This window comes from Aspergillus aculeatinus (assembly GCF_003184765.1).
Source record: "Aspergillus aculeatinus CBS 121060 unplaced genomic scaffold BO66scaffold_35, whole genome shotgun sequence".
NCBI classification, from domain to species: Eukaryota; Fungi; Ascomycota; class Eurotiomycetes; order Eurotiales; family Aspergillaceae; genus Aspergillus; species Aspergillus aculeatinus.
In genome coordinates, this window is record NW_020291504.1 from 96,108 (window position 1) to 119,746 (window position 23,639).

The 23,639-nt window shown below is 55.2% G+C and overlaps 8 protein-coding genes across 8 annotated transcripts; 4 read left to right on the forward strand and 4 right to left on the reverse strand.

Annotated features, from left to right (window-relative positions):
• Nucleotides 1-927: 927 nt before the first annotated feature.
• BO66DRAFT_455346 (ankyrin) lies at nucleotides 928-3,195 on the reverse strand (the record flags this gene model as incomplete). Its single annotated transcript, XM_025652084.1, has 2 exons — nucleotides 2,769-3,195; nucleotides 928-2,727 (listed from the first exon to the last, which is right to left on the reverse strand). The coding sequence occupies exons 1-2, from the start codon at nucleotides 2,904-2,906 to the stop codon at nucleotides 928-930; spliced, it is 1,938 nt and encodes a 645-aa protein (XP_025502121.1). The 5' UTR covers nucleotides 2,907-3,195.
• Nucleotides 3,196-8,507: 5,312 nt separating this feature from the next.
• On the reverse strand, nucleotides 8,508-9,647 carry BO66DRAFT_440230 (uncharacterized protein; the record flags this gene model as incomplete). The annotated part of the gene is made up of 1 exon (XM_025651235.1): nucleotides 8,508-9,647. The coding sequence occupies one exon, from the start codon at nucleotides 9,645-9,647 to the stop codon at nucleotides 8,508-8,510; it is 1,140 nt and encodes a 379-aa protein (XP_025502122.1).
• A 339-nt stretch (nucleotides 9,648-9,986) lies between these two features.
• BO66DRAFT_440231 (terpenoid synthase) lies at nucleotides 9,987-11,295 on the reverse strand (the record flags this gene model as incomplete). Its single annotated transcript, XM_025651236.1, has 4 exons — nucleotides 9,987-10,022; nucleotides 10,104-10,315; nucleotides 10,372-10,751; nucleotides 10,799-11,295. 4 exons carry the CDS (start codon nucleotides 11,293-11,295, stop codon nucleotides 9,987-9,989), a joined length of 1,125 nt encoding a protein of 374 aa, XP_025502123.1.
• Nucleotides 11,296-12,552: 1,257 nt separating this feature from the next.
• On the forward strand, nucleotides 12,553-13,706 carry BO66DRAFT_421613 (reductase with broad range of substrate specificity). Its single transcript, XM_025649972.1, has 5 exons — nucleotides 12,553-12,766; nucleotides 12,814-12,890; nucleotides 12,937-13,020; nucleotides 13,068-13,136; nucleotides 13,186-13,706. The coding sequence occupies exons 1-5, from the start codon at nucleotides 12,567-12,569 to the stop codon at nucleotides 13,584-13,586; spliced, it is 831 nt and encodes a 276-aa protein (XP_025502124.1). The 5' UTR covers nucleotides 12,553-12,566; the 3' UTR covers nucleotides 13,587-13,706.
• A 184-nt stretch (nucleotides 13,707-13,890) lies between these two features.
• BO66DRAFT_472763 (NAD(P)-dependent alcohol dehydrogenase) lies at nucleotides 13,891-15,273 on the forward strand (the record flags this gene model as incomplete). Its single annotated transcript, XM_025652984.1, has 2 exons — nucleotides 13,891-13,910; nucleotides 13,977-15,273. A coding segment is annotated over exon 2 (1,143 nt), but the record flags the coding sequence as incomplete, so codon positions are not given.
• Nucleotides 15,274-16,660: 1,387 nt separating this feature from the next.
• On the reverse strand, nucleotides 16,661-17,822 carry BO66DRAFT_393134 (amidohydrolase family protein). Its single transcript, XM_025647685.1, has 2 exons — nucleotides 17,361-17,822; nucleotides 16,661-17,295 (listed from the first exon to the last, which is right to left on the reverse strand). Exons 1-2 carry the CDS (start codon nucleotides 17,799-17,801, stop codon nucleotides 16,684-16,686), a joined length of 1,053 nt encoding a protein of 350 aa, XP_025502126.1. The 5' UTR covers nucleotides 17,802-17,822; the 3' UTR covers nucleotides 16,661-16,683.
• A 534-nt stretch (nucleotides 17,823-18,356) lies between these two features.
• On the forward strand, nucleotides 18,357-19,674 carry BO66DRAFT_377611 (uncharacterized protein; the record flags this gene model as incomplete). The annotated part of the gene is made up of 6 exons (XM_025645762.1): nucleotides 18,357-18,379; nucleotides 18,438-18,618; nucleotides 18,678-18,745; nucleotides 18,811-19,123; nucleotides 19,183-19,243; nucleotides 19,311-19,674. Coding segments are annotated over 6 exons (1,010 nt in total), but the record flags the coding sequence as incomplete, so codon positions are not given.
• Nucleotides 19,675-21,754: 2,080 nt separating this feature from the next.
• BO66DRAFT_353138 (putative glycosyl hydrolase) lies at nucleotides 21,755-23,145 on the forward strand. The gene is made up of 2 exons (XM_025644800.1): nucleotides 21,755-22,278; nucleotides 22,396-23,145. Exons 1-2 carry the CDS (start codon nucleotides 21,787-21,789, stop codon nucleotides 23,074-23,076), a joined length of 1,173 nt encoding a protein of 390 aa, XP_025502128.1. The 5' UTR covers nucleotides 21,755-21,786; the 3' UTR covers nucleotides 23,077-23,145.
• Nucleotides 23,146-23,639: the final 494 nt, after the last annotated feature.

The following is a 23,639-nucleotide window of genomic DNA, read 5'->3' on the forward strand; positions in this document are numbered from 1 at the left end:
GTATCCACTGGTATCAACCGGTATCAAGTGGTACCGTGCAGCGGGCCCCGAAAATTCTTCCTCCCGCTCCATATCAATCAGCCAATTCATTGGTGAGCTACCCCAGCACGTCCCACTGCACTAGACTCTCCTAGCATTAGCACCAGAAGATAGGCAGGATCAGATAATTTCCCGGCCCAGCCATGGATCCTGGATCCCCTCACCAGAAGTAGTCAGTCTTTGGATGGCCACCGACGTGACCGGTGGACGGGTTGGTTCGTTGCTCGGAACCAGATTCGGGAAATCTAATCTGATCATCTCTCCCTGCAGTCACTCTCGCTCACAACACTCTCTCCAAATGGGAGGAAGAGTGGATGATGGGATTGAGCCAAAGTGGAGTTCGAGGCAAGTGAGACAGTCCAGTCTTCCCTCCCTTTGCCGGACCTTCCTTGTCAACCACGCGGCAAAGAAAAAAAAAAGGCAATCTAAAAGTAAGGCCACTCGGAAGGAAGAGGAGGAGGTGGCTTGAGTCAGTCAGTCTCCGGTCGGAGGTCGGAGCATTCACACTTAGCTCTTAGATTACTTGCATCGCTGCAGGCTACGGCGCGTATGGCGAATTCGCCTGATCATCATGTGCTTGGTCTCATTTAGCGTACTATTATGTACGGAGTAGCATTAGAAAAAGCAGGAATTGACAAAAATGAATCATGCGGCAGTGCGACTTTCATGCCTCAGGCTGCAGTAGCTCGTCACACGTGACCGTGCTTGGCACCGATATCGCATCGCCCACGAACAACAGAGAGAAGACAAGAAAACAAGAGTAAACCAACCCGGCCCTGAGATACAGAAGACAACAAAAAGTTCGAATTACTAGTCGCGCGAAGACCATGTGATAGTGGCCGAGCGGGCAATACCAGGGATGTGCGCGCATTCCAAGGGCTGATCTGATCAGTCACCTCTCATCGGCAACTCGCGCTGCAAAATGTAGGCATGTAGCACACTCTGGATCCCATCGTGTTTTTTTCTGACAGCCCACGCCAATGCAGTCCGCCCACGAGAATCCGTGACAGCCGGATCTGCCTCGAATTCTATCAACACCATGACTACCAGCAACCAACCTTGTTTCGCCGCGCACATGAGACAGGTATCCCCCTGGGGAGTGCGGGAAGACACCAGCGACGCATCGTGTTCCAGTAAACGACGAACGATCTGGTGCTTGCCCTTGATTGAGGCCAAGAAGATAGGCGTGTATCCATAGGCATCGACCACACTGACATCGACGTCGGGCCGGTGGAGTAACAGCTCGACCACCCCCAGACATCCCTCCTCCGCGGCATATGACACAGCAGATCGCTCATACATGTCTAGGTCATTCACTCTCACGTCGGGCCGACTGAGAAACCTTGCGACAATATCTACCTCACCAGATTGGGCCGCCAGGGAGAGTGAGGATTGACCTTTGGAATCCGAAGCGTTGGCATCGACACGGCTGTCTCCCAAGAGAGCGTCAACCATCGGCATCTCGCAGTATGAGACAGCAGTGTAGAGAGTGGTCACATGGTCGAAATCCTGGATGTTAGGAACCAGAATGTTAGGGTCCAAGTCTTCTCGCTGCAAGAGAAGCTGCACAAAGTCTACTTCTCCAACTTTGACAGCTTCTGATAAAGGAGTTCCGGCTTCGCGATCAGTTGGTACAGGTCCACCGTTCGGATCCACATCCTCGCGCTGCAGGAGCAGGCGTACAACTCTCGAGCATCGGCAACTTGTCGCCCACCAAAGCATAGAGAGACCCGTGTTTCGAAGCTTTTCGGAGGTGAAATTGCGTTTCCGCTGTCCAAGTGCATCAAGGATAAGCTGCACAATCTCGACATCGTCCTTCAGGAGTGCTTTCCACAAGGGATCAACCAAATCACCATAGGTTACTTGCTCCTGCAATACAGTGAGAAACAGTTGGACCACCGGCAAAAGTCCTTCTCCAGCAGCTGCACCGAGGGGTGTCACGTTGTCCTCGTTCCCAATACGCCAATCGATCTGAGGGTGCCGCAAAAAGATTTCCGCGAGAGTGAGATTTCCCGACTGGCAGGCCCAGAACAACGGAGTGCCGTCGTTGCATCTCACGTTGACATCAACTGTTGGATACGTCAAAAGAAACTTCACGGTCTGCTCATCTCTCCACATAGCAGCCGCGGCCAGTGGGTTGCTCGCAAATGCAACAATGTTTGCGTTGGCTCCTCTGTCCAAGAGCAACTGAGCAATGTCCAATCGACCAAGCTCGAAAGCCGCGAAAAGTGGTGTCCCCACAGCCTCATTGTAAGTGTTCACATTGCAACCGCGGCTGATCAACGCGCGTACCACCTCGAGATGTCCGGTGCACACGGCGATGATGAGCTCCTGTCCAGTCAGATGGCGAAACACGAGGCTTGAAAGGTTGGGACTCAAAAACTGCTGGCATGTTTTGATGCGGCACTGGAACGACATGACACAGTGGCTGAGATTTTTGACTGTTTCGATAGCAATGTCCTCGAGATCATCTGTATTTGCCGTAGGTGTCAAAGCATGTGCCGTTAACTCATCTATGATCGGCACGAGGAGAGAGCAGGAGTCAGGCTTCGCCACGGAGATTTCGCACAAGATCTTCTGTGTAAAGAGTCCTTCAAGCCCCTCGCGTTTCGTCATCGCCCAGAATTGTTCCAAAGAGGCCCAATCCATTCGGAGCAGGGCGAAACGCAAGATGAGGGTATAGAATCTCTCTATTCATCGGTAGGTATTAGAATCTTGGGTAGAAGTACGTATGGGGACGACCACTTGCTAGACACGAGGCGGAGTTCGAGGCATCGCCGGTGCTCTTTGGCCCGGTTCCAATCCTGAGGCACAATGTCGCTCAGAATGTCCTCCAGGATCTCAATGGGAAGACAAAACAAATCCATTCTAGCCCTGATAAATCCTTGGATCACGGCTGAAATGGATGTTGTTGGGTGTTGTTGAGGAAAAGACCTGTGAAGTGCGCAGAATGTTGGTGATGGAGATCGGTGATGGATAGTGGGAAGAAGAAAGATGACAGCAGGCAAAGGGAGTCAACAGGCAGAGGCTTTTCAGTGTGAGAGTGCGCTTTTCCAAGTGATAGAGGGGGGGTATATGGTGAGCAAGATCTCCCGATCTTGGATGTACCGCGGATCTAATGGGATATGAAATTCACTGGCAAATGTCAAAGGCGAGACACAGTACATGACTTTGTGCCTCTCGCAAGCCGTGATTGATCCTACATCCCATTTTGCTTTTCTCCTTTCAGTAAGCATCACATCTGCCTTCGTTGTCGTGGTCAACGTTTCCTATATCCACACCAACTGTTCGTACACATACTCCGACTTGGCTCAATCCCAGGCCAAATGAGCGCCAGTCTTGGCATGGCCAACTAGTATGCGGGGTAAGCCACACTAACTCAATTTCTCTTCAGCTCAGGCCATTTCCCACGGTTGGTCTGCAGATGGCCTGCATCGCATCCCTTCCAGATGGATCCCCTGTCGATATCATCCGGAGTGGCAGGGCTGATTGGTTTAGCTCTGCAGGTAGCCCCAGTCCTCCAATCTTACGTCTCGAACTTCAGGTCAGCACGCGAGGATGTCCAAGCTTATCTCGACGAAGTGAGGGCCCTGTCCCAGGTCTTGGATCGGATGTACACATTCCTCGATTCGTCCTGCATGACAAGCGACAAATTTCAGACGACTGAAGCTGTGCTTCTGCAAACAATCAAATCATGCGAAAAGTCTCTGCTAGAGCTGATTCGCATGCTCCGAAAGCCGGTCGGTTTGACAAAGAAACTGCTATGGCACCTCGAGAAGGAAAAGATTGAAAGCATTATTGCGCGGGTCCGGCAATGCAACCAGCTGTTCAATTTCTCGTTGACCGTCGAAGGGTGGTGAGCAACCCACTTCCTGATACTTTCACTGTCACCTGCTGACCATCAAAGGGCTCTTCTCTCGCAGACGCCCGCAGAGGTGACCACGATCCTGCAGCTTCAAATGCAGATGTCGGAGAAGATGCACAAAATGGTTGAAGCAGCGTCGTTATCAGTAGAATCAGCCAAGCTGTACCAGGACAAGACAAAGGAATTGGTGTCGTTGTTGGAGAATGTGTCTATATTCGCGAAAGCGGTCGGGAAACTGTCGGAGATCCAAGAGCGTGTGGAGGAAATCAGTCGCGGCATAACAGGTGAGCATAGATCTTTATCAGGTTGCTTCCTCCAGTATCTGTCGCCCCTACCACGCCTCCTGATGCCCTTCCCCATGGTGAAACAATGGTCGGTCGATTGTGGACCACGCCATAGGCAGAGGCATGCCTAGCCCATTCGAGTTGAATGATGGTTATTCCAAAGATGACCAAGGTATCTAGCTTCGGTCCCCATCGGGGGAGTTCTCGATCTTGGTCTGCTTCTAAGAAACAGCTAAAAGGGAAAGAAATGACACGGATGATTGCAGCAAATCTCAGTGTGCCGTCGCTTCAGCCTACTCGCAAGGCTACCCAGGGCTATATCATTGACGGCGCTAATGTAGGAGGGGCGACAGCTCGAGAACGTTAGCTTCCAGTCTGATTGATCGATCTAACTCCGAGCAAGACGAGCGGCAGATCGAGATCCTCGAATGGCTTGCGCGCGACCAAGCACCAGGACGCCACCATGAGATCCAAGGACTTCGAACGCCCGGAACGGGCAAATGGATCTTCGCTCAATGGCAATTCAGACAATGGCTCGAAACCGATACCTCAACGAATATTCTGTGGTGCATTGGCGGACCAGGGTCTGGAAAGTCGACGTTGATGTAATCACAACAAGTATTTCGTAGGATGTACTGGCTCGCTAATATCTCACAGGTCGTTTGTCATTGATGAGATCAAACGGTCACACACCGGTCCCGATGCTGGTGTTGCGTATTATTATTGCGACTATCGAATGCGCACTTCGCAGCCAATGGTGCTCGTACTCGGGTGCATGATCAAGACTTTTGCCGAGCATCTGGACAGTCTTCCACAATCCCTCAATGCACTATACGAAAAATGCCGGCGAGAGAATCGGCAGCCCGTTGTCGCAGAGCTTGAGGTCATCATAAATGATATTTGCGGTCTGTTCGAATCCCCCTTTGTTCTCATTGATGCATTGGACGAGTTTAGCCCCGCAGATATGACGCAAACGAGACATCTGGTCCGCCTCCTGGACAAGCTTGCTCGCAATGGCGCACGCGTCTTCGTGACAAGTCGATCAAGACCTGAACCCCTGTCCGCAGAGAACAATGTTGTACTAGAATATACGGCGGATAGCGAAGACGTCCGATCGCATGTTTTGTATGTTCTTAGGTCCGACGACATGATGGTGGACCTCTTAGATCACCAGCTCGAAGAAGAGATATGCAACACGATTGTCATTCAAGCAGGTGGAATGTAGGGGCAGAACGCTACATCTTCCGGTCGCAGCTGCTAACAACCGCACAGGTTTCTGTTGGCAGTCCTTCATCTTCAGAACATTCGTGACCAGGTTAGTCGAGCTGGTATTCGCAAAAGCCTCAAGACACTCAGTAGTGACCTGGGTGGCGCCTATGACAAATCCTTCGACGCTTTGTCCCACCAGTCCGCGGCACGAAAAGAGCTTGCGCTCCGTGCCTTGCGCTGGGTGGCTTGCGCCTACCGCCCACTCAGTGCACTGGAGTTGCGACACGCTTTGGCGACCGACGATGAAATTTGGGATTGGGACAAGGTATCCCCTCTCAGGCTCATAATCAGTAGCTGCTGCGGATTACTGTCGGTGGACGGAATGGAGGATCACGCACAAGTACGGTTGGTGCATCATACCTTGCAGCAGTATCTTCAGAGTACCCAGCCGGACTGGTATGCCAGAGCCCATACAGTCATCACTCAGACGTGCCTACAATACCTTTTGCTGGGGGAACTGAAGACACCTGAAAGCCAAGGCGAGGTCAAGTCCAAAGGCATTTCGAAGAGGGCCTTCAATGTTATTTCACATCCGCATATGCTTGCTCCAAGGAAACCGGAGAAGAATAACTCGGATTCGAGTGCAGACGAGATATTCATTCTCGTTGGATATGCGAAGGACTGCTGGGGCTTGCATGCTGCATTGGCGCCTTTGAAAGAGTATGTGAGTTTGGCCATGCGTCTTTTCAACGACCAGCCACGGCTAGAGTTCCTGTTCGCCGAGAACGAACGCATCCATGGACTGCATATAGCCTCTGGTTTTGGGCTTACGGAGCTTGTGCATTATATGGCAGAATGTGGTCATGATGTTGAGTGTTTCGACACTGGGTCTCAGAGCCCTCTTCATCATGCCTGTGCGCACAATCATCCGAACACAGCCCTCGAGTTGATCAAGCTCGGTGCCAATGTCTCTCACGTAACACCTAAGCGTGACACCGCGCTGTTTCTGGCCGTTGGAACTGGGAACCTGGAGTTAGTCAGAGTTCTCCTGGACAACGGTGCACCGCCTGGTCAGATCGCAAGGGATGGTTGGATTGCTTTGCACAAAGCCGCGGATATGGGATTCTTCGAGATTGTGGTGTTGTTGGTCCTCCGAGGAAGTTCGGTCTCGAGCAAATCCGCACGCAGATTGACTGCCTTACATCGTGCAGCAGGAAGAGGTCATATAGAAATCATCGAGTTCCTGATAAAAGAAAAAGCCCCTTTGGAGGCAGTCACGCATGACTTGTGGACACCGCTCCATGGCGCATCATCCAGCGGACAATCTGAGGCAGTGGAGTTGCTGTTGCAGCACGGAGCGAATCTTTATCATCAAAGCCTCGATGGGAAGACCGCACTGCACCGGGCTTGCCAAGGTGGACACGTCGAAACTGCCCGGGCTCTCTTACAGCGCGGTGCTGATGTCATGATCGGTGACTCCAAGGGCAACCTTCCCTTGCATATTGCAGCGCGGGAAGGGCACACAGCGATGGTGAGCTGCCTGCTGGAACATTCAACACAGCAACTGCTGCATTTGAACAAGGCTAAACGTACACCGTTGCTGGAGTCGCAATGGAGTGGCTCGCGAAGGACGGAAGAGCTTCTGATGCAGCGAACTCACGCCATTTCCGGCTCAAGTGTCTCTGATGACGCTGACTTGTCAGCGACCATACACCAAGACGATCCCGACGCAGTCAACCAACTTATCAAAAGTCGAGGGCTTGAAATCGACTCGCGAGACTCCATCGGTCGAACGCTTCTTCAGCAAGCCCTTCACGCCGAGTCCTCCAAGGTCGCACAAGCTCTTCTGGAAGCAGGAGCAGATATTTACGCCCGATCGCACATCGACGAATGGCAGCCGATTCACTTCAGCGCTTTGGCAGGGAACGCCGAATGCGTTGAGTTGTGTCTAAAGTACGGAGCTCAAGTCAACGCCCGGACACAAAGTGGCCAAACACCGCTTCATCATGCTTGTAGGAAAGGGGACGAGGACACGGTGCGGTTACTTATCAAGAACGGATGTGAGATCCGGGCCACAGACAGCAGGTACTGGCAACCGCTTCACACGACCGCGGATGCCGGCCACGAGCACATCGTCCGGATCTTGTTGGAGCATGGTGCCCTCAGTCGGTACAATGACTTGCAGTGGACAACCTTCCAGGACTTTGCGGCCCTGCGTGGACATCACAATCTGGTGGAGTTGTTTCGAGAACTGAGGTATTCGCGGAGGCCTTACAGTAAGTAGGCGGAGGGGTCGATAGAGAGGAGATCACCTCTGCAGGATGGCTGGTAAACGTGAGGCTGGATCAATGGTAAAAGATAGTTCACATATACTCAAGCAGTCAGCAAAGATAGATTGAATGGTCGGTGGCTTGTCTGAGATTGAAGCTTCTACACTTTGACAACGTGCTGAACTCTACAGCATATCTCAGTGCAGTCAGATCATAGCAAGGAAGATAGAAAAGAATGTTGTGTTGATGAGATCATGGATATAAGTTAACCCACCTGAGCGGATGGACGCCGCCTTCCTATTCTGGCTCACGCGCCTCTTTATCCGAGGGGGCAGAACCAGTGATCACGTGCACATCATACCAATACTCCAGGCCAGAAGTCCAGGCTTACAGTCATGGAATTCACTTGGAAAATATGATCACAGAATAGAAGAGCATCTCACAAAGCTGGTATCTGACCGAATCCCAGCGACTGGACCGGGTAGCTTGAGATTGAGGCTTGATGCGACAAGATTCAAACGGGGGATGCCCCAGGGATATATCTACAATAGATACCCGACTTCCGGCGACACAAATCTACACAAGCTTAAGGTTACAGAGCTGAGAGAGAATTTGTCAAGATATCAGTTGAATCGATAACATGAGCGGATAGCAAGAGAACAATCTAGTAAAATATGTTTCCGTAAATACACCCAGGTTGACAGCGAACAAATGAAAAGCCATGGTCGACGCTCAACTTGTACCAAGATTCTTATGAACAGAAACCCCATCCATCGTAGATCGTAATCATAGATGCGGACGACGATTGCGAGTGGGTAGGCTGCAAGAGAACACCGGCAATCAACGACTCAGTGCACGCAGCTTCTTCTTCAACTCAATCATCTCGTCCAGACGAATAAGCTGTGCCGGGTCGTACATCACAGCGAAACGCGTGGAATTCTTGCCGCGGATCTTCATCGTAGTGGCGATGGTAGTCGCAATGTGAATCACCTCGCGCATCGAGACAACGAGACAAGGCCTCTCGCAGTCTCCCCAGGCCAGCTGCGGTTCGGTCTCGTCAGTGTCCTTGGCCCTCGCCTTGCCCTTCCCCTGGTACTTGATGAACGGGATCGTGAGGTCGAAGATCAGAAATGACATGGGTGGGGCCTTCAGCAGCTCCTGTCTCCAGGCTCTGCCCAAGCAATAAATATCCAGACACATCTGGCCGGGCTCGCTATGATCCGCGCAGAAGTCGGTTTTGTGATTGGTGCAGTCAGCGAGAGTCTCACTGTTCGCAAGGGGCTTGAGCAGAGCGAGCTTGACCGGGTGATTTCCCCAGAATTGAGGTGTGGATGGTCCAGCGCCCAGTTGTGAGAGACCCGCTGTGATGAGACTCTCCTGAATGCACCCTGGGTGATCGATCTCAATCATGTCGCCTTGGGTCTGGATCAACAGGACGCTGATCTCTGTGTTGACAGCCGCGCGTTCCTCTGAAACGTTGAACGTGCGGTGTGCACGGCCTTGCTTGTGCTTGTTTGATTTGCGTTTCGCTTTCTCGCTTGCCTCCTTCTTCTTCCTCTCGTTGTACTGCTTTAGCTCCTCGTCTGTAGCACCTTCGGGCCACTGTGGGAATCTGAGGATAGGTCGGGCTTGGGGTGCCTTCCAGGGAAGCTCTTCAATATCTGAGTCCTCGTCTGGGTTGGTCGGGTTGACCCCAGGGTCTGATTGCTGTCCAGCTTCGACTCGTATCTCAGGGATCGCCCCAGCTTGTGCTTCATGCTTTGGTTGGTGCCTTGTTTTGTCCTCCACCTCTCTCAGTCCATCGTCAGCGCCGAGGTCCATGTAATCATCGTCAACATCTGTTAGGAGAACGGCAGGAGTATTTGAGACGGACTCAGTGTCGTGCTTTGCTTCGTGGACCACTCTGTTTTGAGCTCCGTGGTCGACGCGACCTTCGTCTTTGGGTTTAGGTGGCCTGCTGGCTTTACGGCTTTTAGCCATGAGTGAGGTTGTTGATAGATGTTGGTGGAAGGGGAATGGAATCTGAGGATGGGTTGCGGTGGTGGTTGGTCGAAAGAGTGTTATGGGAAGAAAGATTAGGGAGAGTAAGGAAGGGATAAAGAAAAGGGGAGAAGACGATGACAGAGTTGCTTGACTGCAGGACAGTTTGAGTCGGAGTGAATGGAGTGCTTTGTGAAGGAAGAGAGCCGTAAGTCTACTTGCAACGACCAAAGAAGTCCCTGTCACATGATCCCATCAACATATCCTTTGGATCCCCAGTGAATGTTTCGCTTCCCACAAAACACCAAGCAACTGCCATACACCCTCTTGTTGTGTTCCTCAGGTTCCATCCATGCCCGTGTAGGCTTCATGTCTCTGCCACGGCAAACCAGACATCAAGATAGCTCAACACCCGGTTCTTGCTGGGTCTCCTTTGTCATCTACCTCATTACTTACGACAAGAGGCTGTTGCTTTTCATCGGAGGATGCGAATGTGAAATTCTCAGACTGCAGCGCAGGCTGACAAGCATGCAGCAACTTGAGCCAGTACTGCGAAGACCTGATTCCATAGGCCCACGACCCTTGGAGGGAATAAACGATCGCGTCCACAATTTGTGAGATTGCCTTGTCCTGCCTGAACCGGCTCTTTACCACTATCGCAGCGTGAACTAGACGGTATGGTATCAGCTACCCTTCCTTTCCATAATTCCTGAGTGTAACTGACCAACCAAATCATCTAGATGGTGGATGTAGTCCCAGCACCGATCGACGGCCTCCTGCAGACTCTCGCCCGTGCCCCGCATAAGCCACGCCACACAGTTCATGCTTTCGGTGTCTACTCGACAGTCGTTCATGAGTATATGCTTGGGAAGGGAGTATAGATCATGGACGACGCCAATCTGAAGACAAGCCTCGTCCATGAGGAGTTGCACGGTCGGATCATCCCAGACGCTATCGGGGATGTGAAGATCTAGCGCAAACTCCATCCAGTGGAACAACATGAACATGCCCGTGCTATCAACGCGAGATCGCTTCCATTGCTCCAGGTCGTCTGAACAGGCCTTGCTTGGGCTGTGCTTTCTTGAGTGCATGGCCGTGATGGCTCTGTCCCTGTTTAGTACCGCGGGGCTATAGCCAAGAGAAGGGCTCACCTTTCTAGGTAGTCTGCCGCACGGAGGAATTGTTCCCTCCTCGGGCTGAGACGGAACATTTCAGCGAAGATTCCCCGCATATATTGCACATATTGTGGTTGACTATTCTTGTCACTGGCTAGCGGGCCTTCAGTAGCAAGTAGTCTCAAGTCACGCGGTAGGCTGTCAAGTCCTCGTCCCAAGTGCAATGCCTCTTCCTGGCTGAACCAAGGATATTCGAAGAGGTTTGCGAAGAGCAGCAAACAAGTCAGCCATTTGCAAAGCATGACCAGTCGGTCATCGCTGGTGGAATGCGGAACCATGAAGGCTACGAGCGCGGGCAAGCGCATCGCTCGGATGCGTGATGCTTTGCTCTCGTCTACGCTTGGGAGAACAGCGAGGACCTCGTCCATGATCTGGTCACACATCAACCTGGTGAAGGACGGGTGAGGGCCTCGAAGATGGGCTGTGGATGGAAAGTAAGCAGGCCATCGCAAACTTTGATCTTTCGCAGCCATAATGTCAGTATGCAGAAATTGCGACGATGTTGAAGCGGTTACCAGAGATTGAGGCTGACTTTATAGAACATAGCAACTAGGTAAAGCTCGCGGTTCAGACTCTTTAACGACTTTTTCCAACCTGAACGTCGCAACAAACATACCAATGCAAGTCGCTTGTTTTATACAGTCTATCCTCGACCAGTGGTAGCATTGTATGGCCGCGTTCGTGCAACTGACAAGGCATGACAAGAGCACTGGCCAACAATTCCAAGATTGGAAAAAGCCTATTACATGGGATAGAGTTTCTGGCCGGCCCCTTGCCGATACACTATACATGGATGAGGCGGCCACCGAACCAGGCCCAGGGCCTTCCCCGAACCACTCCCCGACAGCTTAAATCCCGCAATGACATCTTCTTGCAGCAAAACCTGGCGATCTGGGAGTCATGACTCCGGTCATTCGGTGCGTGAGGTTCTGGCTGTTTTGTTGCACGGCTGCTTTTCCTTGGAATGATCTTGGCAGTGGTTTCCTACACGATCTCTTACCCATTACAGGAACTTGTTGTCCCTGTCGACAAGTTATGGTGAGCATCCGGGTCAGCGGCCTTGACTATAGTTGGCGACCGTCCAATCGGAGTCTCTCCCACCTGTATGCTGGTGTAGCGAACCACGACCTGCACTGCAAGGAACTCTATCGTCAAGTCGACCCGACACGTCAACAAACATCCGGCATCATCTCAGCCCGTGTCATCTGCTCCAGTGCAATAATTCCAAGGTCACTGTCATCAGTCTTCGAGGACCCTGAGGACCTTCAACAAACTTGACATTACTCATTACCAAGGGCCCAATTTTGCTCCACCAGCCGCTTTTCTTATACTATCGGTCTCATGCACCTCCGGATTCCTCTTTCATCGTGTGAGATCCTTCCTTGATGCCCTGTCTCAACTCACATCTCATTCTCTATATCTTGCTAGAAACCCAGGACATTGGTCCTCACCACTGCCGATCGACAATGCCATAAATCGAGCGCACAACAGCACCCTCGTGATAATCCCCACTGACCTCCCGAAGCACTTTCCACCGATTCAAAACCATCCACGTTCTACAATGAAAACCCAACATCCTACGCGCAAGCGACCGGAGTACAGCGGCCCGGGCGCGACAATTAGCCGACGCTGATTTACCCGACCCTCGAGTCGGAGCATGTCCGGCGACACCCCGCATAAATATGACGACACATCCAGCACCCCTCCGACCGCAACAATTACCCCTACCTCACGCACGCGCAAAATGTCCATGACCGTGACAGACAGCAACCAACCCCGGGAGGGCTTTCCGCGCCCATTCCCGGGAACCCCCAACAACGTGCTCGAGCAGTTCCAGATGGCGGGGAAGGTGGTCGTTGTGACGGGCGCCGCCGATGGGATCGGGTATGCGGTGGCGGAAGCGATGGCCGAGGCGAGGGGACATGTCGCGTTGTGGTATAATTCGTGAGTTTGCCTTCTGAGGGTGTGGGTATGCTTCTCATCTGTGATAGCAACAATGCAGCGGTGGAAAAAGCAGAGGTCCTGGCGCGAGACCACGGGGTCAAGGCGGTCGCATACAAAGTCGATGGTCGGTATCGTTGGATGTATCGAGAAGCAAGACTGACCGGTAGCAGTGTCTGACCCGGAGAGAATCCAGGCCGCGTTGACGGATGTGATTCGTGACTTTGGGAAAATCGACGTCTTCGTCGCCAATGCGGGTATGACTTCGAGACCAAAAAAGAGGCAAACCGCTAACAATCTTCAGGAATGGCAATCTCCAAGCCTATTCTCGAGCAGACACTGGACGAGTACAGGAAGCAGATGTCCGTGAACGGTATGTCATGGCTTCCAAGGGCACTGACAGTCAGAACTGACTCTCGCAGTGGACGGAGTGGTCTACTGCTCCAAATTTGTCGGTGACATCTTCAAGCACCAAGGGTTCGGCAACCTGATTATCACCTCAAGTATGAGCGCGCATATCGTCAATGTGCCGGTGGACCAGCCGGTGTACAACGCGACCAAAGCGTTTGTCACGCACTTTGGCAAGTCGCTGGCCCGCGAGTGGCGGGACTTCGCGCGGGTCAACATCGTGTCGCCGGGCTTCTTCGACACGAAGATGGGCGCTGGGGAGGACTGCCTACAGGAGGCGTACCGGATGGCGGTGCTGGGCCGACAGGGGAACGTGAAGGAGATCAAGGGGTTGTACCTGTATCTGGCGAGCGATGCGTCGACGTATATGACGGGGAGTGATTTGCTGATCGACGGGGGGTATGTTCTGCCTTAGGCGGCTGTCTGGACTGGCTATGCTGCTTTAAGCCTGGAAGTTCTTGATCGTTCAGTTTGCGATCATCGTGATGTGCATCTAGCCGCAATGTATAATGCGCGTTGATAAGCAATAGATGAGGATAGGTAAAGCCCAGTATTGATCAAGGTGGGGTGTTGATGAGAAGCTTGGCTATTTTAGCGCGCGCACAGACAGCAGACCGATCCTAGCATCAGAGAGAATCTGTGAGGCTAAACGCGCATTCGGCGAGTTTACCCTTCCTTCGGTGACATCCGGCGAGTTTGGGGTTCAATCGGGATCAGAACACACCTGTTCACAAGAAAAGGGAGTATACATCCACAGACTAAAACAGCCCAGCAGCCCCAGCTAACTTAATGTTTACTTGAGCAGGGACTTTCGTCATACTTCTGCTGCAGCAGCTTAGCGCCGAGCGGAGTTCGGCATTTGGCATTGCACTCCCCGACCAAGACATCCCATCTTCTCCTCCCCCTCAAACAATCCAACGCCACTCCATCCACCATCAAACTCCCACCCACCTCCAAAAATGACTGCCTCCACCATGCGCGCATGGGTATACACCCAGTCAGGCCTACCCTCACAAACCCTGAGACCAACGACCACCTTCCCCGCGCCAACGCCCTCCTCCCTCGGTCCCACCGACCTCCTCATCGAAGTCGACTACGTCTCGCTGAACGCGATCTGCACGACGATGATACGCGCCCTCCCCCCGCAGCCCTTCTCCCTCGGGCTCCCCTTCCGACGCCGCATCGCCGTCCCCGAATTCGAGTTCAGCGGACGCATCCTCGCCACAGGGACGCAGGTGCCCGTCACCCGACCCGAACTGACCCCCTCCACCCGAGTCGCAGGCTGCGTCTCCGAGCAAGAAGTCTTCGGAACAGGGAAAGGCGCGCTCGCCGAGCGGTTGGTCGCGCCAGCTAGCCAGGTCATCGCGCTGACCAGTAGCCCCCTGCCCCTTCACCCCTCACCCTCCGCCCAGTCACAATCCCAACCCGCAACCCCACCTGCACCTGCACCGCAACCAGAAGAACCACTATCACCATTAGAAGCATCCGGCCTAACGGCCTGCGGCAGCACCGCCATACAAACCCTCTCCCTCACCGGACTAATAGCAGGGGACAAACTGCTCGTGAACGGGGGCAGCACGAGCGTGGGGATGCACACGATCCAGCTCGCACGACACATTCTCGGCGCCACCGGGACGATCGTCGCAACGTGCTCATCGCGCAACGCGGCGCTGGTGGGCTCGCTCGGCGCCGACGAGGTCATCGACTACGTCGCGCACGACCCGCTGCACGAGCATCTCCGCGCCCACCACTCCCCCCCCTCCTCGGCTGCCGCAAAAACCCGCCCCTTCGACGCGATCATCGACTGCGTCGGCGACGCCTCGCTCTACCGCCACTGCGCGGCGTACCTCGCCGAAGGCAAACCCTTCATCAATCTGGGACAGATGAACGCCGCGCCCGGGTTCTGGGGCCAGCTCGCGTGGGCGTGGGAGCAGGTGGCGCTGCGGTTTTGGCCGGTCGTGTTCGGGGGCGTGCCCCGCGGGTATCGGTTCTATAGCGGGCGGCCGCGGGCGGAGGATATGGGGCGGGTGCTGCGGTTGGTGGAGCGGGGGGTGGTGCGGGTGGTCGTGGATTCGGTGTGGGGGTGGGGGGAGGTTCCTAAGGTATGTTTATGTTTTCTTGCTCAGGGGGGATGGGTATGTGCTGACGTTGAGGTAGGCGTATGAGCGGATGGAGAGTAAGCGGGCCAGGGGGAAGGTTGTTGTGAGGGTGCGGGGTGAGGATGCGTGATACTCGCTGGTGGTTTCCTGAGGGGTTTCGGATGTTCGTTTGGATGCCGTTCCAGAGATTGGGTAGATTGAGTGATGGCGGATCTGTGGGCGGAGGAGGGATGTTTTCAGCTACGCAGCCAGTTGAACACGACTCTCATGTACACATTCTCGGAGGTAACGGGACAAACACTTATGTGTGTCATATTGCTGCACCCATGCCCCTGTAGTCCGTATAGAGCTGTAGCTTACAGTAGTGAGAGTACCACTAAGAATAGCATCATAACAATTCACCTTGACCCCTGTTCGTTGACACGAACCAAAATTTGATAGATACTATCCGCGAGGGGGGAACCCCCACACTCCTTGTCAAGCAGTTGCAATATACCGAGCAGACTCAAACCCAAACGAAAAGAAGTAGACAGGGTAAGATACAGGAGGATTCCCCAGACCCCTCATATTTCTCATGATCACAACCCATACAAATACACATTCGACCCGCTTCGGAAAGATAATGCTAATGCACACAACCCTAGATAGAGTATGCACCACCTCCCCCGGAATCATGTCTACCCAATCCTGTCAGCGGGACTGCTCACTGGGATAAGATACCTACTCGGTGGTCTGCCGTTAGCCCAGCTTTGCCGACCCAGTTGGCCACCTGCAACTTGGAAGGTGAGTGGAGGGTCCGGTGTGGTGGAGTTCTGGCCATCCCGGGAGCAATGCCGCCCGAGCCCTAAACTGATAGGCGAGTAGCGTCTGACTCCAGCTGGACTCGGGAAGCATTCCTGGATGTCTAATCGATCCAAATACCCCAGTATAGTACCATCCATTCCTTCTTTCTATGCATGTGACGGCGGCCCTGGGGTCTTAATATTCAAGGTACCAGCTCGCCGCCCACCCGGCTGTCTTAGCTAGTTCTCTGATAGCCTCATATAGAGGAATCAACAAGCCTTCTCCACCTCTCAGAGGCGTCATCAGCATGTGTTCCACACGACTGGAACCCGGTTGCGTGTACACTATACGCAATAGACACGATCATCCCAGATCGACGCCCGCGATTGCCAGTCTCCCCAAGCAATCCACGGATAAGCAACAGAGATGAAAGCGCCTCGCCCACTGAACCAGCCTGTTGATAACTATACATAGAGCGAATCAAGAGACACGACTATACACCTCCACCCCACCTAAGCCACCCCAACCCCACAATTCACCACCCCCGCAACACAGCCGCCACCCTCGGAAACAACCGCAGCGCATTCCCCGCATGGATCTCCACCATCTCCGAACCATTAAACCTGCCATTCACCTGAATCGTCGGCAACGTCGCCGCGATCTGATCACCGGGAACATACGGATCTGCAAGCACAAGCAATCAGCACGACCGTTCCCACCACACACACGGGAAGAAAAAAAGAAAGGGGCGGGACTCATACAATCCGTCCCGGTCAGGATCCTCCCCGTGCCCAGAAAACTCTTCAGCGCCGCCAGCTGCACGGCGGACGTCGCCGACGCCGTCTCGAAGTAATACCCGGCCAGCTGGGCGAGCGAGTCGGCGACGCTCCGCGCGCCCATGAACTCCATCGACGCGAGGCCGGCGATCCGCGCGGCGAGGTAGGGCATGGCGCCGCCGCCGTGCGCGAAGATCAGGGTCGCGCGCGGGAAGCGCGCGCGCTGGCCCGTCAGCAGCAGGTTCTCCATGGCGCGCACCGTGTCGAACGGGTATTCCGTGAGCGGGAGGGGGTGGCCCAGCGCGACGGCGGGGCAGGACGGCGCGGCCGGGTGCACGAACGCGGTGGCGTTGCGGGCGCTGAGGGCGGCGAAGATCGGGTCGAGACGGCGGTCGCCGAGATACATGGTGCCGTTGAAGTTGGTGTAGAGGCCGATGCCGGGGAAGTTGAGGGTGTCGAGGCAGAACTTGGCTGGTTAGTTGGGGGTGGGGAAAGGGGCGGGAGGGGGGAGGTGTGGAGGGTGTACTGTACCTCGAGCTCGGCGAGGGATTCGTTGATATGCGGCAACGGTAGGAGGCACAATGCCCCCAGTCGGGTGGGGTGCGTTTGCGTCCAGTTGTGCATTTGCAGGTTGATGCGTCGGGCGAGCTGGCTGGCGGCGGCGGCGTCATGGCGCAGGAAGGCAACGCCCGGGGCTGTGATGCTGACGGTCGAGAAGTTGATGCCTCGTGCGTCCATGGTCGAGAGGTGGGAGTCCAGGGTCCAGTCGGGGACGGGGAAGTCGTCTACATATAAGGTGCCATTCTTGAGGGGGTAGCCGGCGGCGATCAGGGCTTCCTTCCAGATGGGCGGGATGACGTGGGAGTGCACGTCGATGATATAATCGGCCCCAAGAGTGCTATGGCTGTGGGCGTGGGCGTGGATGAGGGTTGTGGTGGCGAGGCCCAGCACGATGGCTCGGAGCGAAGGCATGTTGAGCCGAGTCGACTTGAGAACGGAACGGAAGTGAAGAAAGGATTTTTTCGACGGGAGAACTGGGGGATCGCTTCATATAGCGACGCGTATGCGATAACTAGTCTCTCGCTAGCTAGTTAGTATTGTTCCGGTAGAAACCGGTGATGCGCCGGAGCCCTACGGAGGATAGTATGGTACTATACTTCCCACACGCTAAAATGACCGGGGAGCATCACTAAAACCGTCCGTTGCATTGCCGGCTCAGCTAGCTTGGACTAGGTTCAGGGCTACGGACTAGTGTGCGTTTAGAGCTATCTGGTAGCTGCATAATCAGCTCATGCCACGCCCAGACATGGATGAGATCCTGTCAGCACTAACCCGCGATCCGGTTGACACCGATGGAGGCCAAGGAATTGGCAATATCCAACCCTGGTCGTTCTTTGTTCGATCGCACACAACCTATTCCCCTATTAAAGTGCGGTGGTACTATAAGAGGTTTCCTTTTCCCAACCTACTAACCCGCAGAGACGATGAACATCCACACTCCCAAGAGATTTGCACCTATCGCCGTCTCCATGACTGAACGACCCAACGAGGTAACTACATGGCTCCGACCAAGCTTTCATTAGTGACCCCATATTAACAGAAGGTTAGGACGCCAACCGCGGACCCTCCCTGGTTATCATCAACGCCACCTTCACCGCCATGGCCACGCTCACCGTCATCCTCCGCATCATCGCCCGTGCCTTCATCCTCAAGAAACCCGGCTTGGACGATGCAATGATCGTCGCTGCGACCATTCTCGCCATTCTGAACGTGGTCGTCTCGGGACTAGGTACAGTACCAGACCTCTCTTCCCCTTCAACATGACCCCAGCCTCAGCTCACGACCCAGGCGTCACCCACGGCACCGGAAAACACACCTGGGCCCTCAACCCCAGCGACGCCGTGCCCGCAGCCAAAGTACGCCCCCGGCAGGCCCCCGCAGCATCTTCCCCAAGCAACCGATCATCAGACTAAACCCACAGCTCCGCTTCATCACGCACATAATCTACGTCCTGGCCAGCGGAAGCATCAAGATCTCCATCTCCCTACTCTACCTACGCCTCTTCCCGACGCTGCGCGGCCCCACCCTCGCCACCATTGGCTCAATCACCGCCATGACCACCGCGATCTTCCTCGCCACGATCTTCCAATGCTCCCCGCTCGACGCCGTGTACAACCCCCGAAAGTACGCGCACGCCGCGTGCCTCGACGCCGTGGCCTTCTGGTCCGCGACGGCGGCGCTGTACCTGCTCACCGACGTGTGGGTGCTGGTGCTCCCGGTTCCAACGATTCTAGGTATTCCTTGCCCCGGCCACTGCTCTCACCTGCCAGGTCGGTTCTGACTCGGTCATCAGGTCTCCAGGCCAGTCGCAGGAAGAGACTCGTCCTGACGGCGCTGCTTTCGCTCGGAGCATTGTGCGTGTCCCTCTCATCTCGTCTCACCTTACCTTACCTGACCATGACATGACGCTAAGAAGGGCAGTGCCTGTATCGCCAGCATCGCGCGGATGGTCTACATCGTCCGACTGTACCGGGGCGTCGACCAGAGCTGGCACAGCGTGGACGTCTCGATCTGGTCCGGGGTGGAGCTGGCGCTGGGGATCGTGGCGGCGAGTGTTCCGAGTCTGAGGCCGGTGCTGGACCAGCTGGCGCCGGGAGTGTTGTCGTCGGTGGGGCGGAGTCGTTCTCGCGAGTCGGGGGCAGCGGGTCAGAGGCGGTTGGCTGGGCCGTTCCACGAGGATATTTCGCTGGTCCGGTTGACGGGAAAGGGAGGGGATGGGGGTTGTGGTTCGAGTGCTAGTATTCTGCGGGGGTCGTCTGGGGGGCAGTGTCTCGCAGGAGCGTAGATAGGTTATTCTCGAGCTAGCTTCTTTGAGGTTGGAAGGTCTTGGGGGCTTGGACGGCAATGAAGGTGTGCTCAGCTGGGAGCGGACACAGTCAGAGCCGGCGGTGTCTACACCTCCGGGTCCATTCGTATGATCGATGAATACTGGATGCATCATCGAATAGTCGGTCAGAGAGAATGGAGCGTCTGGAACAGAATAGGCGAATGAGGGGTAGACGGCGAGGGAATAAGTGTCTGGTTGGATAGCTTATCATCCCTTGCAGGGATCCCGGGACCCCGTCATGCAGGGAGTCGTGCTCCTCGTGCTGTTGGGTGAGTCGCGACAGACCATCGCCCTTTGCTTGTTGATGACAGACGGTCACGGAAGCACTACTGGCCATTATTCCGCCTGAGATGCTTCTGCCCGTCATCCTGCTTCTGCCAGTCATCCATGGTGGTGTTAATCAGTTGAACTGGGGCGATCGACGGTGGACGGGATTAGGGCTTTCCCGGTCAGCCACCCGCTCCGGAGGGTTCCCTCCCCACCGTGCAAGATTCCTTATCGAGACTCACAGGCAGACCGTCGCCTCACTGACCCATCAAGCCCACCCTTGGTGGGCTCCCGGTTGATCCTTACGCCCAGAACGGTCTTGTCTCAGCTGTATCACGATGCATCCATCTCCATTGACAGATCGCCGCGCCAAGGGGTCGAGATCGGATGCACGCAGTGGCATCCCCTAAAGGTGGCAGGATCATATACCATGTACAAGACGTGAAAACATACTCAGGTAGTCTGCCTACTGCCTCATCTGTCCTTCAGCACTGATCCCCTCGAAGGCGACAACAGCGCTGAGACCGGGAAGTCGGATGGCTGGCGGTAGGCTGAAAATCGGCGCTCGGTCGGCGACAGATTTGGAGAGGTGGAGGTGGAGGTGGAGCCGCCTTGCCTCGGCAGGTCACGTTACTGAGTGACCTCAAGCAACCAAGACATTTCCACGGGAGATACACCCACCTTGCCTTATCTGAACGAGACCTCCGGCTGAGAATCTGCCGTTCGAGCAAGACCGAATTTTTCTACGAGTACGAGTAAGAGTACAGTACCTGAGTCCGTCGATGGGCCAGCCCAACAAATGCCGAGTGGAGACAGAGCGGTGGGCCGCTGAGTCAGCCGGGTAAACTCCGCTCCGCGATCGGCCCTGGCCCCGCCGCATCCACCAAGTGAGGGCACCAGCAACGCTACGCCATTAAGAATGCGACCAAGACACCGAGTAAGAACCCTGAATTCCCCCCGCCCCCGGAATTTGATAGTGCGTTTCAAGGCAGTCCAACTGCCAACATGACAGATGAAGTCACTTGGGCTCTTAGATCTCCAACAATCAACACCCGATGCCTCTATCCCCCGTCCAAATCCCAAATTCCAGCCACGCAGCATCGCCAACCATGATTGGCTCCCAGAGACAAAGCCACTGTGGACGAAAGTCAGCAGAAAACTTCTTCCCTCTCGGAACCAAACACCACTTCAATCTCCCTCCCGAGCCCAAAAAGCCAGTCGCGCGACAGAGTTCACCGACCCATGAGTCGATCCAGGGCGGATAGGCACGAACGACCGCGAACTGGCTATCCACCAGCAGAAAATTCACGAACCAGACAAACCAGCTCAGGCGCCAAAAGTTCGGCGGATGTGCCTGGCCAGGATCCAGGTCCCCCCCTCCCAGCCACCGCTAATGCAGGTGCTAATGCAAGGAACAAGGAACAGGGTTTTGCAGTGCCAGTGCCTGCCAAGCGTCGCGCATCTCCCTACGTAGCCCGGTAAATCGGCCTATCTTATCAGTCCAGTCCGGTGTGGCGGGTTGCGGGTTTTTCGGCCCTCCTTGCAGGACAGACCGTGGATGTGGATGGGGGATGTGATCCGTCACTGTGATCCGTCACTGTGATCTGTGGTCGGGGATTTGGAGTGTGCATACGTAGAATTTTCTCGGTAGTGGAGACACAGCGATGTGATTGATTTTTCCTGTCTGTGTCTCAATGGACAGATAAAAGGGAGGTGCCCGAGAAATACCATGCAGTTTCTCACGCTCTTCCTCTTGCTCTCCCCCCCCCCTCCCCCCTTTAACTCTCCACTACACACCCCAAAATGCACACCCCAAGACTAGCCCTGGCCCTGGCCCTGGCCCTCGCCAGCGGCACCACCGCGACCAACCACACGGCCATGACCCGGGCCGTGACGGCGCTCACCACCCTGCAAAGCTACTACAACCCGACGACGGGCATCTGGAACACGTGCGGCTGGTGGAACGGGGCCAACTGCCTGACGACGCTGGCCAACCTGGCCCTCAAAAACAGCACCGTCAACGCCACCATCGCCACCGGGGTCATCGAGAACACCTTCCGGGTGGCCACGAACACGAACCCGTACCCGGCGCGCGGGATCGACGCGGACTACACGGCGGCGAATGGGACCGCGTACACGATCCCCGGCCAGCCGACGGGGGCGGCCAACGCCTCGCTGTGGCTGGACGGGAGCTACGACGACGACATGTGGTGGGGGATGGCGTGGGTGGCGGCGTACGACGTGACGGGGGAGCCGGATTATCTGGCGCTGGCGGAGGGGGTGTTCTACCATCTTGTACGTTCTTTTCTTTCATCCTTTCCTTTCCATTCCTTTGCATTCCTTCGGGGGCCGTCTCTCTTACTTCAACCGGAGGGGTTATTGCTTGAACACATGCTAATATGCACTGGATAGAGCCGCGCCTGGCCCTCGCTCTGCGGCAACGGCGGCCTGGACTCGGACTACACGCACGTGTACGTGGGGGCGATCAGCAACGAGCTGTTCCTGGCGCTGGGCGCCTCGCTGGCCAACCGCGTCGCGACCCCCAGCGGCCGGGCCTACTACCTGGACTGGGCGAAGCGGCAATGGGCGTGGTTCGAGGGCAGCGGGCTGATCAACGCGGACCACACGATCAACGACGGGCTGACGGGGGCGTGCACCAACAACGGGATGACAGTGTGGTCGTACAACCAGGGCGTCATCCTGGGGGGATTGGTGGAGCTGCACCGTGCCACGGGCAGCCACGCCTCCAACTCCACGTACCTGACTGCCGCGGCCCGGATCGCGCAGGGGGCGATCGCGGCGCTGGCCGACGAGGACGACGTCATCCATGAATCGTGCGAGCCGGACAGCTGCGACTCGAACGAGACGCAGTTCAAGGGGATTTTTATCCGGAATCTCAAGGTGTTGCAGGGCGTCGCGCCGAATGAGACCTACGCCCGGGTCATCAATGCGTCGGCGGCGAGTCTGTGGGCCAATGATCGTACTGAGGCCACGGGGTTCGGGGTCGATTGGTCGGGCCCCGTCGATGCGGCGACGGTCAATGCCTCGACGCAGAGTTCGGCGCTGGACGCGCTGGTCGCGGCGATCTGGTAGATGCCCCCCCCCCCGGTGTTGGTTGGTGCATTTGGGTTGGTTGCATTTATAGATTAGAATAGACTTTTGATGTGGGATTGGGGAGAGTGCATTGTATATACTTGCATAAAAGCATGCGTTATTTATACTACACATCGAGATGCTTAGCTTGAGTTCCTGTAGATGTACAAGACATCTACACCCCAAGGAGCCTGATATCCGCCGTGATCGCGACCAGCGGCGCTGCCTGTGGGACCCGACAGCGAGGTAGCGGGGCCGCATTGAACCCCCCATCGGAGTGGAAATTCTCAATTGGATACTGTCAGGCTGACGGACGTCTCTCCCAAGTGCAGTGTAGCTTGACACATAGGTACAGACATGAACTATGCAGTATGCCCTGTTGCCTCAGACCTCTTGAGTGGGAACAACCAAAAGTGCGAGCACCGTGGCTGTCCAACCGAAACAGCGGCCCTATATCCTGACGCTTCTCGCTGGTAACCCCCTTTCCTTGGTCTTAGGCACTAGCTGTTCGACTTTGGTCCTCGTCCTTCCGGAGATTCTGCCAGCCTGCCTGGAGGACGTCC